General features: G+C 51.5%; 1 protein-coding gene across 9 annotated transcripts in view; it reads left to right on the top strand.

Moving 5' to 3' along the window:
- The first annotated feature begins 10,591 nt into the window (after positions 1-10,591).
- DLG1 (discs large MAGUK scaffold protein 1) overlaps positions 10,592-16,506 on the top strand; it is an 81,421-nt gene continuing 75,506 nt past the window's right edge. For all 9 annotated transcript variants that reach the window (XM_028731982.2, XM_028731979.2, XM_028731978.2 and 6 more), the window contains exons 1-3: positions 10,592-10,711; positions 10,986-11,117; positions 12,886-13,052. In XM_028731982.2, the coding sequence (XP_028587815.2) occupies positions 10,693-10,711; positions 10,986-11,117; positions 12,886-13,052 (318 nt within the window). In that variant the 5' untranslated portion in view covers positions 10,592-10,692. The remainder of the gene's footprint in view (positions 10,712-10,985; positions 11,118-12,885; positions 13,053-16,506) is intronic.

The following is a 16,506-nucleotide window of genomic DNA, read 5'->3' as shown; positions in this document are numbered from 1 at the left end:
TGCACTGGCACCCAACTGAGTCCTGCACTCCCCCCCCCATGCGCCCTCCCTCCCTCATGCACACGCACACACATGGCCTCTGTGTTGTGTTCATGCCCAGATCTGAGCAAGTGGCCCATCTGGGGTGAACTGCCTTTGTGCTCCAGGGGGCATGATGAAGACCCAGGGGCGTGGGGCTGGGGCAGACCCTGCCCCTGCTGGCGCTCCTCCTAGAAACTCTTCGTGGGTGGTGGTGTGGGGCGGGGGGGAGGGCAGGATCCGTCTGTGCACAAGATACCAGGCTGACTCCCTTCTGCGCTCCTGGAGGGGCCAGGCGGGGCGTTTGCAAGAGAGGCGTCACGTACCAAGGCACCCTGTCTCCCTGCTTGGCGCAGGCTGGCACCACCATGGGACTCTGGCCCTCCCAAAGTGGCTGAATTGGGCTTTGTGCGGAAAGCGAACTGTGCCCAGCTGGGAGGCGGCCCCTGCTCCGCTGTCAGGCACAGCCCTCATGCTCCCCCTGCCTGGCGTGGCTCAGGCCATCCCTCCAGGCCAGGCTAGTTACCTGCTTTTCAACTGAAGCAAACTTTCAAAGTGAAAACAAACAAAATGCATTCAAACCTCTGAGGAGAAAATACAGTCATTTTTAAACAAACTTTTATGAAATAAATAAATCAGCAGCATTACTTTCACCACAGGGCGATTAATGCAAATGCAGCCCCAAAGCCTGTTCCACTTGGAGGGGAAAGTCTTGCTTAGGAGCCCCACTGAAAGGGCCACATTCTGGCACCCAGCCATTCTCCAGCAGCAATGAAGACACAGGCGGGGGGGGGGGGGGATGACTGCCAAGAGCCCCCTCAGCCCCGGAGGAAAGGAGGATGCGCAGCCCAGGAGGGAATCTGCCCTGGATCTCAGTGATGTTGTATGCTGCTCCCTGCCTACATGGACACAGAGTCAGGGCAACATCCCACGGTGGTCTGGCAGAGACCAGCAGGGGTGAGATGCTGCTCTCAAGACGTGAGATGCCCTGTCAAGGTCTGCAGGGAAGGAAGCAGACCTCTGGGAGAGCCCTTTGCCTCAATGCTGGCTCACCTAGAAACGGGGAGGTCCTGGAAGAGGACATTTCCCCTTCTCAGCCAAGGCTGGGTGCGCCTGCCAGAGTGGGAGCTGCCATGCTTGAGCAAGTCATCAGGAAAGTGGCCTGCGTGGTGCAGCAGGACCTTTGGGTGGGCATGGAGAGGCTTCTGAGACACCTCCCAAAGGCCATTTTGCCAGTGCCTCCCTGCTCTGCCCATTTGCACAAGGAAGAGGAGGGCAGAAGGAAGGGAAGCAGCCACTGCCCAGGCCAGCTCATTGCTGGCTCTCTGGAGCATCCCGGATCGAGGCTCTTCAGTAAACTAGGAGACTTGTGAAATTATTATTATTATTATAATAAATCATTTTTATTACATTTCCTGTTTTACAATTTCAAATACACATTAAGATATCAATGACTTCCCTTCTTCTCTTTCCATGGTTCTTTTTACATATCTTAAATCCCTGCATATTTTACTAAAACTATACCAATCGGTTTTCCATTATTGCATCCATCAAAACTTCTTTACACTGTTGAATTGATCTTAATGCTGCCAGCGTTTTTAGCTGTGCACAATTATTTTACATATATTCAATAAACGTTTTCCAATCTTCTTTAAACGTATATTCTTCTTGTTCTCTTATTCTACATGTTAAGTCTGCAAGTTGTGCATATTCTGTCAACTAAAGTTGCCATTCTTCTTTGGTTGGGACATCCTCGTTTTCCATGAAACTGGTTAAATTAGCTCAGAAGCAAGCAGAAACTCTCCAGGACAGGAGTAAGAGGCTCCGGTGGCTAACCGGCTGGCTGATGGACTTTCCTGTGTTGGCAGCTCTCATGTGCAACGCAAGACCACAGTCAAGAGGTTAGCAGGGCATGCCTCCTAGCAGGGTCACCTGGGGTCTCTTTTCCCAGCAAGGATGTGACTGGCACACATTCTCTGCCAATACAGATCTCATCCCCCCCCCCAGCTCCAGTCAGGAGAGGACACCCCAGAGGTCTCCTGTCAACTGCCTAAAATAGCTCCGCTTTCAGGGATTCAGCTAGGATTTCTACAGGGCAGCTGGCCAGATCAATGAAAGACCCCTTAAGCTACCAGGAAGCCACCTGGACCCATAATTTTCCTGGGATCAGACCACCTTAATGAACCCACCACCCTACAGAGGCCAGAGGTCACCCAAACCCAAGGACATAAGAAGAACTTGCTGGATCAAAGCAATGGTCCATTTGGCCCAGCTCCTCAAGTTGGAGGGAGCCCCGGTGGATGAAGGGTTAAGCAGACATGCAAGGAGAGTGTCAGCAACACCAATTTATTTATTTAGTTATTTAATTAAAGCTGATCAACTGGATCAGAATTATCTGCTTGTTGACACTCTCAAGAGTGCTGTGGTTTCTTTCTAGCAGGGAAACTAATTGAGAACTAGCATATTGTGACTTGCATGTGTCCAGTAATTGCTTCTTCTGATTCTGTGTTTCACCTGAAAGAAAGGTGTGTACGTACATAACTCCCTTGGAGAGATGCTCAATGAGTCCCTGTTTAAATGAGAAGGGGAAGAACCATGTATGCCACTTTGAGCTCCTTGGAAAAAAAGATGGGATACAAATGAAATCAATCAATCAATCAATCAATCTAATAGGACAGGGCTTTCCGTCACAGAAACCATGTTGCCTCTGCTTCAGTAAGGCTTGGTCTTCTGTGTGTTTCTATATGTTGGGTTATTTTATTGTTAACAGTACTTTCCACCAGTTTTCCAGGGACAGACTTGAGCTAAGCAGCCTGTAATTTCCAGGATTCTCCCTGGATCCATTTTTAAAAATTGGTGTGACATTGGCTATTTTCCAATCCTCACATTTGAGTTCTTTGAGGACTCTTGGATAGATACAATCTGCCCCAGGTCCTGGGGGCCCCCAGGTCCAGGGTCACCTCCCCTCTGGACAATTCCAGCATCAACTTCTCTGAGCTACAGTCATTTAGGCTATCTAGAAATCCTACCTCTGTCATGATGGGAGCACACATGTGGCCATTCTATGTGAGTTGAAGTTGCCCATTACTACACGGTCTCTCCTGTTAGATGCTGCCTTGATTTTCTTCTTCATCTCAAGATCTCCTTGAGCATTTTGATCAGGCAGATAAAAGCGCATCCCAGTACCAAACTACTATTGGGGGCCAGTATTTACACCCACAATGACCCTGCCCTTTGGGAGATTTCTTGTTTGTTCGACGTGATGCCTTCTTTGACATACAGAGTGACACCATCTCTGGTATGTCCTTTTCTGTCCTTCCTATAGAGTTTATAACCAGATAAAGGTACATTCGCAGAGAAACCAAAATGCTTGTTTACAAAGCTATCATACTACCAACTTTACTGTACACTTGTGAAACATGGACCACTTATAAACACCATCTCCAACTCCTAGAAATATTCCATCAATTGTGTCTCTGAAAATTTTTACACATCATTTGGGAAGACGGGTGAACTAATGCCAGTGTAGTGGAAGAAGCAAAGATCACCAGTGTCAAAGCAATGATTCTTCAACATCAACTTCGTTGGACTGGTCATGTTGTTCGGACGCCTGATTATCGTCTTCTAAAGCAACTACTCTATTCCCAACTCAAGAATGGAAAGTGTAATACAACAACAAAAAGAGGTTTAAAGAGGTTTAAACAACAAAAGAGGTTTAAAGATGCTCTCAAGGCAAATCTTTCAAAATGTAGTATAAGCACTGATACTGATAACTGGGAAACACTGGCCTGTGAGCGCTCCAATTGGAGAACAGCCTTTAACAAAAGTGTTGTGGACTTTGAAGAAGCACGAACTTCAGACGAAAGGGAGAAACGAGCTAAGAGGAAGGCACACTTGGCAAACCCTCACCATGATCAACTCCTGCATGAAAACCAATGTCCCCACTGTGGAAGGATGTGTGGATCCAGAATTGGCTTCCACAGTCACTTACTGTTAAGACTGTGTTCATGGAAGACAAACTTACTTGGCTAGGAGTGATCACCAAAGAGAAGATGAAGAATATCCAGATAAGCATGTCCCACTGGTTCTCTCCATTGCACCAGGTTTCCGTTATGCTCTCTATATCAGTGCTGTCCGTCCTGTAAGACCAAACACTCTGGTTTGCCCATCGTGGCTCGGAGGCTTCTAGCACTGATGCATAACACTTGCACACTATGTGCGGTGCTTTGGCCTCTCTGAATTGCTTTCTTGTACCCTTGCACTCAGGGACGCGGGTGGCGCTGTGGGTAAAAGCCTCAGCGCCAAGGGCTTGCCGATCCAAAGGTCGGTGGTTCGAATCCCCGCGGCGGGGTGCGCTCCCGTTGTTCGGTCCCAGCGCCTGCCAACCTAGCAGTTCGAAAGCACCCCCGGGTGCAAGTAGATAAATAGGGACCGCTTTCTAGCGGGAAGGTAAACGGCGTTTCCGTGTGTGGCTCTGGCTCGCCAGAGCAGTGATGTCACGCTGGCCACGTGACCCGGAAGTGTCTGCGGACAGCGCTGGCCCCCGGCCTCTTAAGTGAGATGAGCGCACAACCCCAGAGTCTGTCAAGACTGGCCCGTATGGGCAGGGGTACCTTTACCTTTACCTACCCTTGCACTCATAATGTCTAGTTCATTTCAGCCTCCATATAAATTGCCATCCATGTTATCATCTTCACCCCTGGGAGGAGATTCATTTGAACCTTCTCAACTCTTTTCAGCTTTCCCCCCTAATCAGTTTAAAAGCTGCTCTGCCACCAGTTTTATTGTAAATACTAACAATCTGGTTCCATCCTTCTTCAAGCAGAGCCCAACCCTTTTGTTCAAACCGGGCTTGTCCCAGCATGTTCCCTAGTGCCTAAGAGATCCAAGCCCTCCTCCCGAGACCATTGTCTCTCCCACTCACTGAGACCACAAAGGGGAGCCTGGCTGGGCGGCCCTGTGCGTGGAACCGGCAGTACTTCACCAGAAAGCTGCCATAGAGACTCTGACTTTCAGAATCCTACCTAGCAATCTACATCCGGCTTCCAGTATCTCATTTCTGCCATCATCTTGTGCCTAGTGTGATCATAGAATTGTAGAGGTGGAAGGGACCCTGAGAACCATCTAGTCTAACCCCCTGCAAGGCAGGAATCTGCAGCTGTCCCATTCGGGGACTGAACCTGCAAACGCGGCATGATCAGCACCGTGCTCTAACCAGCTGAGCTATCCAGACTGACATCTATCAGGCTATCTAGGCAACATTTGCAGCCTTCACCTCAGGCGGACAATTCACCCTGCGATTTGCATGCCCACCGTGTACCCAAGTATTTACGTTCCTTATGACTGAGGGTCCTTCTCTGAACTGGATGAATCTCCTCGGCACATGAGGGCATTTGTTGCTCCTGCAAGGCAGGTGCCCCTTTCTAAATGACCACTTCTGCTTCCTCTGAGTGACAGCCCTTCTTGAGAGCTCCAAGGCCTCTGCAGATGCTGCCCTTCCCCAGCCCAGCTCCTTAAGGCCAAGGGAGGCCAAGGGAGGGAGGGGTGCCATGCCAGGGTCCGGCCTCCATGCCCTTTCCCCCCTCCACTCCTCTCCAGTCAAGGGGAAGAGAACACAACAGCTTTGCATCCGGCGTCCCCTGACTTCAAGAGGGCAGGTCTTCAGGCGCAGCAGAGACTGCTGATGGGGTGGGGTGTGAAGGAGCTTCTGCCCTGCTGGCTCTGCTGGAAGCACAACTCAAAGGGCACCAAAGAGGCTGTTTGAATTTGCAGCAGCCAAGTCCTGCCATTAATCCTCTGGCCAAGTCTACATTAATTTGCTCTCTACTTAGATCAGCGTGAAGCTGCCCATTGGGCTCTGGTTGGCCTTTTCAGGGTTCGCTGCTCTTGAGGCGCCGGGAAGTGGAGATTTGGGGTTTCTTTCAAATGCTTTGAGTGCTGCCGGGTGATCCTGGCTGGCATCGTGGCAGCAAGAAAGATCCTGAACATTGCCTGAGTGGCAGAATGAGGCTGAAGATACCGACTAGCCTTTATGTAGTTATTATTCATTTGTTTAAAGCATTTGCACCCCATCCTGCTGAGTGTGCCCCTTCCCTATCATGTAAAAAACATGTGGGGGTGCACCTGAAAAATGGAGTTTGGGGCCCCCTCAAAACCTCGTGCCTTGAGTGACACGTGGCTGCTCTCCTGGCAAAGTGGGAGCATGAACTGGAAGGCTCAAGGCTTGTTGTGGGAGTACAGGATCAGTTCCTCCCTTATTTCCACTTGCATTGGCTGCTGTTGGCACTCAGACCCACTTGGTGGTGTTTTGGAACCAACCTTTCAGCTTTGGCAGACGGGGCTGTGGACACCCGGATCTAGAAGCCCCTTTCCCTTTGCTCCACGCAGACTGTGCCGTTGTCCACCATAACATACAAGAACGGACTGTGTCTCTATACATTGCAACATTTCACCAATGAAAATAGGGGCAGCCTAAGGAAAAGCAGGACATTCTGGGATCAAATCAGAAGCCAGGATGGCTTCTGTAAATGCGGGACTGTCCCTGGAAAATAAGGGCACTTGGAGGGTGTGTGTCTCTGTCCTGTGCAGGCTTCTTGGAGGAGCTGGTCTGAGCTGAGGGTGCAGAGGACGGAAAGGAGGCCTGTCGATGTGGCGCTAGGAAGACCTGCTAGGTTGGCAGGAGCTAGGACAAGAACAAGAGGGATCCTTTACCCAGGGAGACCTGTGGCTGAGAGGGGTGCAGAGCAGCTTCCGGATCTTCAAAGGATGCGCCATAAATCTTTGAACAGCAGCAAACGTGCTTCATGCAAAAGAGAGAGTTGCAGGATGGCAGGAAGCAGTTGTGATGGCGGGGGGGGGGGCAGGAAGGAGAGCACCTTCAGCAAATTTGGGAAGAAAATACATGCTGAAGTGGCCCCAAAGGGGGCTTTGGGGGCTTCAAAGTCTACCTGGATGCAATTAGATGAAGATCAGCAACAAACCACAATGCACAGCATTGATAGCCAGGACCAATTTCTGGTCACTGTGCAGCATGGCCTCTGAGCAACCAGCATTCCCTCACCCAGCACAAATAGAAGGGGCCACAAATCTTGGTATTATGGGATGGCAGCTCCCATCATCAGCCCAGGCAGCCAGCATGAGTAGTGGTTAGGGAGGAGGGCTTCAGGCTCTCTCAACTCCTCTGGCCGGCCACAAAGGGCGCCTTCTGCCCAGCCCAAAACTGAGGTGCGGCTGGCAGTGCTGAAGGGACAGAGTCCAACAGTCACATCAGAAGGGAATGAGCCACCGGAAGGGAATGTTGAGAAAGAATTCTGCAGGAAAATACACATCAGGTTATTTGTGCTTCTATAATACTCTTCTATTCTGAAGAGAAAGCAGGTGTAACATCTCTGTTGGAAAGTGAAGAGTGTTTGTTATTCCCACTGAAAATCAAATATTGGGTGCTTTTACTTGACTTGACCTCGAACAGATGGAGGCAGCTGTATGAGCTGCAGAGAATATGGGTGACCTGTGTGACTGGACAGGGCCCTTCCGGTGATGGCTCCCTCCTTCCTTTGGGATGGATGCCTACCTTGCCTTGCTTTGCCCAACCTGCTCATTGGCTGGAATTCCAGTGGCTGGAAGGCGAATACCTTTTGAGGTTTGCTAAAACTTTTTCAGCCCATCGTCATAGAATCATGGTCACCTCCAGCATTTTGCAGGAAGGATTCTGTCTCATGCTGGAAATTTAGGTTTGTGCAATGGGAGTGGGTGAAAGTACTCAGTCAGAACAAATCCCCTTAAAAAACAACAACAAAGACTTTTTGAAGTTCAGAAAGTGATAGTGAAGTGTGCTAGAAAGTGTGGGAAAGCAATCCGTTGGGGAGAAGATGTCTAACCTCCATGCAAACAAGTCAGAGCAAATGCCCAAAGAGGAGGGACCTTGCTTAATTTCTGAGGTAGAAGCTTAGTGCAAGCAAAGAAGGAAGGGGGCTCAACAGACAGGGGGCCAGGAGGACCCCAGAAGGGGATACAGAATCATAGAACTGGAAGGGACCCCATGGGTCATCTAGTCCACCCCGCTGCAATGCAGGAATTCAAGCAGGCATCCTTGTCCTGGCATTGGAGGGGCATTTCACTGATTTCAGTGCTTCCTGGTGCGTGCTGCTTTTCCATGTCTATTTTTCCCCTAATAACGGCCCTGAACATTTTCCTGGAAATTCTCCTGGTAAGTGCAAGGATCGCCAATCTCTGGGTTTTGCTCCCTCTTTCCCTCCCCTCAGCAAGGCTGCCCCTGTGGCTCAGACATTTTGCACCCTTCCAGGGGGCCTGATTCTGGAGGAGCAGGCTCCTCTGCGTGGCCCTCCCTCCCCATCAGTAAAAAGGGACAGAGAGTGGCTGGTCCATCCCACAGAACTGCTTTGCGGGCAACCACTGAGGGATATCCCTTTGCACATTTGTACTGGGTCCATTTTGCTGGCAAAACTCCACCTGCAAAGGGCCAATGCCAGGCTTCGCCAGTCTGAGCCCAAGTCCTCCGGCCTGGAGCCTGGGAACTTGGCTATGTGATCTCTCTGCCCCACAACACTTTCCAGTGGGGCTGGCTCCACAAATGCCAAAGCTTCTTAGCCACAGAATAAGCTTGGCTGTTCAGAAAAATTTTCCTTTGCAATCATGAGAAATAAACATCTCAAACGTCATTGCCCAAATGTGGCTGGGGAAAGGATTGCTCATGATCAGCTCAGCCACCTCCCTGGCCAGACCCAACTTCAGCCTCATTCAGCGTTGGCCTCCAAGCAGAAGAACGAGAGGAAGACCTTCCTTTGGACGCTGCCGCATGGCAGTTGGCCCAGGCAGGGCTGCCTCCTTCCCTGGGAACCTGGAAACATTCTGGAAGCTCCAGCTCACTGAGCCTTTGAGCTCAGCATCACCTGCCCGGGCTGGAAGCAGCTCTCCAGCAACCCAGGACAGGAGCTTCTCCTTGCCCACCTGGGATGCCACAGGGACTGGGCCAGGGATCTTCTGCATGCCAAGCAGGTGCCCCACCCCAAGCCATAGCCCTTCCATCCCCACCAGCCGACCACAGGAACAGCTATTCCACGCACTCACTCTCAGAAACCTCTCCTCTGTGAGCCCTTACAGGCAAAGCTGGATTTTCGCCTTTGCATTGGGAGGAGGTGGGGGCAGCATATGTGATCACATCCAGTGGTCCACCAACCCTCTGGCAAAATTGGGCTGGCTCAGGAAACAGAAGCAAGAGGCCATTCCTGTTTCTGGATCCCCCAAGACCTCCGCCAGCCTTCCCTCCAGTCCTGGGGTTGACACTGGCTGGTCCAACACCTGTTAAATTTAATTCAAGCCCCCCCCCCCCCCCGCTGGCATTTGCTCAGTGCACTGTGCTTCTATTGACGTATTCTATTTTTTATTTTGAACCTCACCTTGCTACTGTTGTGGACTGGCTCCCTGCCCCGCAGCCCAAGCAAGCCTTGTGGGTGCCTTCATGGCAGCCCCTCCAACGGCCTGGCCAGCCTCCAGATGCACCAGCCAGCCATCAAGGGCATCTCTCCCAAGGCACACGAAGCCATCTGTGGAGAGAGCAAACAATGGCCCTTGCCCTGAAGTGAGGAAGAAGGCTGTGCCAAGAGATGGTATCTCCCCTGAAAGAGATGGTATCTCTTTCCTGAAATGCAGCAGCAGGATCCAGATTCTGGAACCCAGAGTATGCCTTTGGTAGGCTGCAAGATTTTCATGCTTTGGGGTCCAAATGCCCCTCCCCTGCCCCAAAGAGTGGGAAGCAGCTGCACCAGTGCTGGACCTCTGGCCGGTTTCTGGCCACCTGAAGACCCACCACCACCTGACCAGGACTGCTGGGTGTCCCCGTGTGATGCAGCAGAGATGGCCCAGCCTGACAGGAGCCCACGCTCATCTCAGGGGCCCTTGACGCCCCAGGAGCCAAATGGTGGTCCAAGGGGGGGTGGGTGGTGGGGTGTGAGCCTAGTGCCCAGGAGGGACCCAGGGCTGCCTGAGAGTGTGAGGGGCGCTTATGGTATTCCAGCAGCAGCAGCAGCATCATCTGCCCCACATGGCGGAGGGAGACCCATGGCTGGGCGCCACGAGGCGGGCGGAGCCGAACAGGGCTGGCGGCGGAGAAGAGGGTTCCCCAAGACTCTTCTTCTGACAAACCCGGGACCCGCGGAGGGCTGGCTGCCTCGTCCGCTGAGGACTAGCGCCTTGGGCAGCCCTCTCTCGGCCGCGCTCCTCCTCCTCCGGGGTGGGCGGGGCTCCGCCCGGCCGCCTCTCACCTGTCCCGCCCCGCCCCGTAGGTAGCTGGCGGCGGCGCGGATTGGCGGGCGGGCGCGGGAGGGGGCGTGTCTGCCCCGCCCTCCGCCTCCGCCGGCCAGGCCCGCGACGCCATCTTGCCTGGAAAGTTTGGAATTTCGGAGCGGCCTCCCCGGAGGGAGCGAGAAGGCGGCGGAGGAAGAGGAGAAGGCGGAGGCCCAGGCGGCGGCGGAGCGGGGCGAGCGGGAGGCGCGGAGCCGCCGCGGGAGGAGGAGGAGGAGGAGGAGAGGGGCCGCGGGCGGGAGGGAGGGCGGGCGGGCGGAGGAGCCCCCTCAGCGCCCGGCCGGCCGGCGGGGGATCAGGGCCGGCGTGGCGGGCGAGGCGAAGTGGGGCCCCGCCGCTCTCCCGCGCCCCGCCATGCCCGTCCGCAAACAAGGTGAGGCGCCGGAGGGAAGAAGGGCGGGAGCGCCGCCCGCCCGCCTCCTCCGGGAAAGTTTTCCTCGGCGGCGCCCCGGGGCAGCCGGGCGGGAGGGCGGGAGGGCGGCAGGCAGGCGGGCGGGCGGCCGAGGAGGAGCAGCCCACGTGGGCGGCGGCGCTCGGGAGCCTCTGAGCGCGTGCAGAGCGCGGCCCGCCCGGGAGCAGCCAGGGGGGGAGGGCCGGGTGGGTCGGCGGAGGAGCCCCCTGTGCAGCGACGGTGCCCCCTTTTGCAGACACGCAGCGCGCCCTGCGCCTCCTGGAGGACTACCGCGCCAAGCTGAGCCGGGCGGACGAGAGGCAGCTGCGGAGCTCCGTCGAGCGAGTCATCGGCATCTTCCAGAGCAGCCTCTTCCAGGCTCTCCTAGGCGAGTATCATAGGGGCAGCTGGGGAGGGAAGGCGGCGCCGGGACCCGCGGCGACACCCAGAGCCTTTTCTGCGCAGACATCCTGAGACGGAATGGCATTTGCTGTCCTCCTCCTTTTGCAGCACATTCACGCAGTTTGGCAAGTTCCTGTGTCCTAGACAAACTTGGCTCCCTCTCTGCTTGCCCCTGACTCGAGATCATTTGTGAGCAAGTTTAAACACTTTTCGTATCTCCAGTTGGAAAACTTTCACTACCATTTAGCCAACTCCTAATCCACAAAGGGCCTCTCCTCTTAATCCACGATTGCTAAGTTTACTCAAAGGTCTTTTGAAGAAGTATCTTGTCAAAAAAATTTAAAAGTCAAAGTACACAAGGACAGTCAGATCACCTCTGTCTGCCTCCCTGTTGATGCTCTTGGAGAGCACAGTTTGTGAGACAGACTTTTTCCTTGCCGAAGCCTGTTGCTTCCGCTTCATAGAATAGAAGCATAGAATTGTAGTTGGAAGGGACCCCCAGAGTCATCTAGTCCCACCGCCTGCAATGCAGGAATCTCAGCTAAAGCATCCATGACAGTTGGCCACCCAACCTCAGCTTTAAAACCTCCAAGGAAGGCGAGTCCACAACCTCTTTCCATTGCCAAAGAGCACCCGCCCTGTGGAACACCCTCCCATCAGATGTCAAGGAAATAAACAACTATCTGACCCTGTTTAGGGAAGTTTTAATGTTTGATGTTTTATCGTGTTTTTAATGTTCCGTTGGGAGCTGCCCAGAGTGGCTGGGGCAACCAAGTCAGATGCGCGGCATACAAATAATAATAAAATAATTATTACTATTAATGTTAACTGTCAGAAAGCTCTTCCTGATGTTTAGTGGGAATCTCCTTTCTTGTAACTTGAAACCATTGGTTTGAGTCCTGCACTCAAGAGCAAGAGAAAACCATCTTGTTCCCTCCTCCATATGACAGCCCTTGAAAAAAACCCTCTCAGTCTCCTCTTTTCCAGGCTAAACATACCCAGCTCCTTCAACTGCTCCCTATAAAGCTTGGTTTCCAGGCCCTTGATCATCTTGGTCGCCCTCCTCTGCACACATTCCAGCTTGTCAGCATCCTTCTTAAATTGTGGTGCCCAGAACTGGACACTGGACTCCAGGTGGGGTCTGACCAAGGTGGAATAGAGTGGGACTTTTTATTCCCTTGATCTGGACACTCAACTTCTGTTGATGCAGCCTAGAATAGCGTTAACATTTTTTGCTGTGGACTCACGTTACGCTTGTGGTCTACCCCAGAACCTTTTCACATGCACAACTGATAAGCCAGGTGTCCCCTATCTTATGTTTTCAGTCATTCGTGTTACATTGGCTGCTTTCCAGTCCTCAGGTGTGGAGGCTGATCTCAGTTAAATGTTTCTGTTAGAAGCTTAGCAATTTCACATTTCTTTTCCATGGGAACTCTCAGGTAGATGCTAGAAAGCCTGGAAAGGTTTTCTCATTCTAAGAGTTTACTGCCCCCCCCCCAATCTTGTATAATTGGCTGTATATCCTAAAGTTGTGCTTTCCTTACAGGCTTTGTAGGTTCTGCCACTGACAGTTAGCATGTCTCTTTGTGTGTGTGCCATGTGGCGCTGGTGTTTTTGCTCACAAGATGCTCCCTTACTCTGAGGGAGATCTGATTATAAATTGAAGGTGGAAGGAAGATCAAGTAGAAAGCAACAACTGCATACAGTATCTCTTCTGAAAATCAAGTGCTGAACCATCTTTTCTCACTCTCCAGATATTCAAGAATTTTATGAAGTGACTTTACTGGACAACCCCAAAAGTGTTGATCGCTCAAAGCAGATAGAATTTGTCCAGCCTGTGAATACATGGGACTTCTCCAGCCTTCCAAGCACAACAGTGACTTCTGAAACCCTGCCAAGCAGCCTTAGCCCAACCACAGAGGTATGACTTTAACATGTTTGCTCTGGCTCTTGAGCCAATGGGATGGCCATTCTTAAATCTAGATCTCCTGTACAGACTTGTGGTCAGTTTGACAGTAAATCAAAGACTGATGGTTGCCAAGCTTGTATCCTTGTGTGGCAGGGAATCTGCAGTATTTTTCTGTTTGGACAATGGGCTGGAAACACCAGAGTTGGAAATGGGGGTCAGGTAGGGTGTGCCCACCACCCCTCACTTCTTCCAAGTTCTACAGTCTTCCTGTTTCTCCATACAGAAGTCATTGAAGAGTGAACGGTTGTGTCTCAGTGACTAGAAATATGTGGGGAACCCAGGCTTATGAAGCTTGCTAGTTGGTGGAATTTGAGGAATGCTGCTGTCCTTCAGTTTAATCAACCTACAAAACTCTCTGAGTTTTTGTGGCATCAAGAGATAACAGTATGTAATAGTTGTTTGTTCCAGTGGAAATGTCCACAAGAGTACCTTGTCATCTGTTGCCCCACTGAGGTTATGGAGGGATGTGGAATGTTCTGTGTGTTGCCAAAGGTGGAAGTGAGCAATCTGAAAAGAAGTTGTAAAACAAAGGCACATACATTTTTGGATTTTATTGTTTGCAGTGAAAGCTTACTGTGTCATCCGGTCTCTCAGTTGTGTTCTTGGGCAGCAGCATGTCTTCATTATTCAGCCTGCCTCTGTTTCACATTGGAGTAGGATTGACTCTCAGATGATGCTTAAGAAAGGTTAACACCTTCAAGTTGAGATATTCACCTGACGTTATATGTGATAAAATTGATCAAACTGAGGGTCTCTCCAGCTTAGCATTCTGTTTTCCCCTCAGAATGATCCAAGGGGGAGTCTGCCCCTTCTGAGATGTCTAGTTTGTTTGATTCTGTGTCCTCTTTGATGTAGGAAATGACAGCCCCCATGATCTTTCAAGACCTTCTTAGAGAGGCAGCTGGTTCCTGCTGCACGTTCATTGCGCCTAGTCCTACCCTATCCCTGCTTGGATGGTGTCAGAGCTGGCTCCAGGTCCCAGCTCACAGAGGACCAACGCTAGCCGGTAGTAATATACAAAAGTCTTTATTGAAGTACAGTTTCCATTTTCAAGCCGCAGCGCCCAGCTCTACGTCTTAGAGGCTAGACCGGCGAAGCTCCATCTGAGTCTCCACCCCCTGTACACCAGCTTAAGACTCTAACCTTACTCCACCTCTTCCGTCTCTCCTTTCTCCTCTGGGTCCTTCTGCCCCCCGGGGTCTCCTCCTTTCTGGACTCTTCTGACGCTGACCCCCCTGACTCCTCCCCCTCCTTTCGGCGGGCTTTGGGACCTGGCTCCCTATCCGGGCTGCCAACTGCGCCGCCCTCCTGTACATTTGAACTTGGCGCGCGCGCCCAGCCTTCAACCTTCCTCTTGACCGTTTCCTCGCTCTCCGATGGAGGCGTGGCCAATCCTGACTCCTCTCCCTTACTGTGCTCTGGTGGGGAAGCTGGTCCTGATTTCCAACTGCTGCTCTCTGAGTCCCCTCTGGCCCCTTCTTCCTGGGGTGTCCCCCTAGGCACCCCCCTTGCTCTGACCAGGGGAGCCCCTTTCTGTGAATCTTCCGATTCGCTGGAAAGACTCAGAGACCTCGGACCGCTGTCATCGCTAACATTTCCTTCGGATTCCTCCCCCTCGCTCTCTATTTCCTCCCTTTCCTGTGCCTCTGCTCCTGAGCCCCTGACAGATGGTCAAGTGTGCTTTGCCTTTAGGATGTAGGCTTCCTCCTGAACTAGCCCCTGGTGGCTTTCTTCTAGAGGTCAGCTTAAAAGCTGCTCTTCCACATTTTTGATATTAACTTCCAGTTTGATTTTAACTTCAATTTCAAGTAAAACCATCCCCTTTTGTACATCCTGGTTTGCCCCCCAAATGTTTCTCAGCACAGAGGAACCCAGGATACCTCCTCCCTCCTCCACTGTATCATCCATACAGTGGTACCTTGGTTCTCAAACTTAATCCGTTCTGGAAGTCCGTTCCAAAACCAAAGCGTTCCAAAACCAAGGTGTGTTTTCCCATAGAAAGTAATGCAGAATGGATTAATCCATTCCAGACTTTTAAAAACAACCCCTAAAACAACAATTTAACATGAATTTTGCTATCTAACAAGACCACTGATCCATAAAATGAAAGCAATAAACAATGTACTTCAGTCAAACAATCAATCAATCAGCTGAACTGGGTTCCACACAGTCACAAAAACAAAACAAAAAGAGCTGCAAAAACGCAAAAAGAGACAGACCTCAGTGTAACACTCAAAACAGAAGCGTAACACTCAAAACTGAGCATGTTTGGCTTCCGATAAAAGTTCGCACCCTGGAACACTTACTTCTGGGTTTGCAGTGTTTGGGTTCCAAGTTGTTTGGGTACCAAGGCGTTTGAGAACCAAGGTACATGGATATCCCTTAACTCTGCTTGTCCTGCTGGCCGTACATGCAAAATACCTTGGAGGTACCATATTCCAACGTTCTACCTAGCAACCTAAATTTTGCTTCCAGGACCACACCGTGACTTATCTATCCCTAATGTACTGTGGCTGCAGGCCTGGGTGCTGGCCTGTCACAAATCCAGAGGCATATGCTCGGCATGTGAGCAAGCTGCGCTTCATCCTCCAAGAGTTCCATCTGAGGAATCATTCCCTTCCTTTCCTGAGAACCCCCATCTCTGTGACGGCAGAGGAGCTGTCATCCTGGGAGTGGCGTGTCGCTACCACGTCCTTGGGGGCCTCATCCTCAAATCTGTCCAGCCCTTCTCAATTTCTCCAGCTGAAGAAACTTGTACCTGGAGGACCAAGAGCTCACTGCACTTGGCACACGCCCATGACTTCTGTTCAGCTGTCATGCATGCAACGCTCTGTCATGCAAGACGCGCAATGTGTTTTTGTGTGTCATTTTCACTAATCTCAGCATTTGTCTTACACTCCCTTAATAGTCGGTTGGGGAAACGCACCACAAAATTTGGGGAAGTGTGGATTCTGAAAGAAGGATGCATTGTTTCAGGAAGTTCAAATTAGAAATCCAAGGCGGATTTCTCACCCACCCCACATATAGTCCTCTCCTTAGACAGACGTGGCAGGATTTTGGAACACAAAAGCCTGAAGGACTCTTTCCAAAAAAGTGTGAGGAGCAGCAGGACCTTCTTTCAAATCCAGCCTTAGGCTGCACGTTATTAAAACAAGCCACATCCTAGACGCTGCTGCCTGCCTTTGCAAGACATTTCCCTGTGCCCCACCCACCCGGGTATAAACCGCTGGCCAGTTAGGCTAGCCCCAAAATTCCTTGTACACTCTTTCTAATACAGTGGTACCTTGGTTCCCAAACTTAATCCGTTCCGGAAGTCCGTTCCAAAACCAAAGCATTCCAAAACCAAGGCGTGTTTTCCCATAGAAAGTAATGCAAAATAGATTAATCCGTTCCAGACTTTTAAAAA

The sequence above is a fragment of the Podarcis muralis genome, chromosome 6 (genome assembly GCF_964188315.1).
Source record: "Podarcis muralis chromosome 6, rPodMur119.hap1.1, whole genome shotgun sequence".
NCBI lineage: Eukaryota > Metazoa > Chordata > Lepidosauria > Squamata > Lacertidae > Podarcis > Podarcis muralis.
Note: the sequence above shows the minus strand (reverse complement) of the source record. Positions and strands in the feature narration are given on the sequence as shown.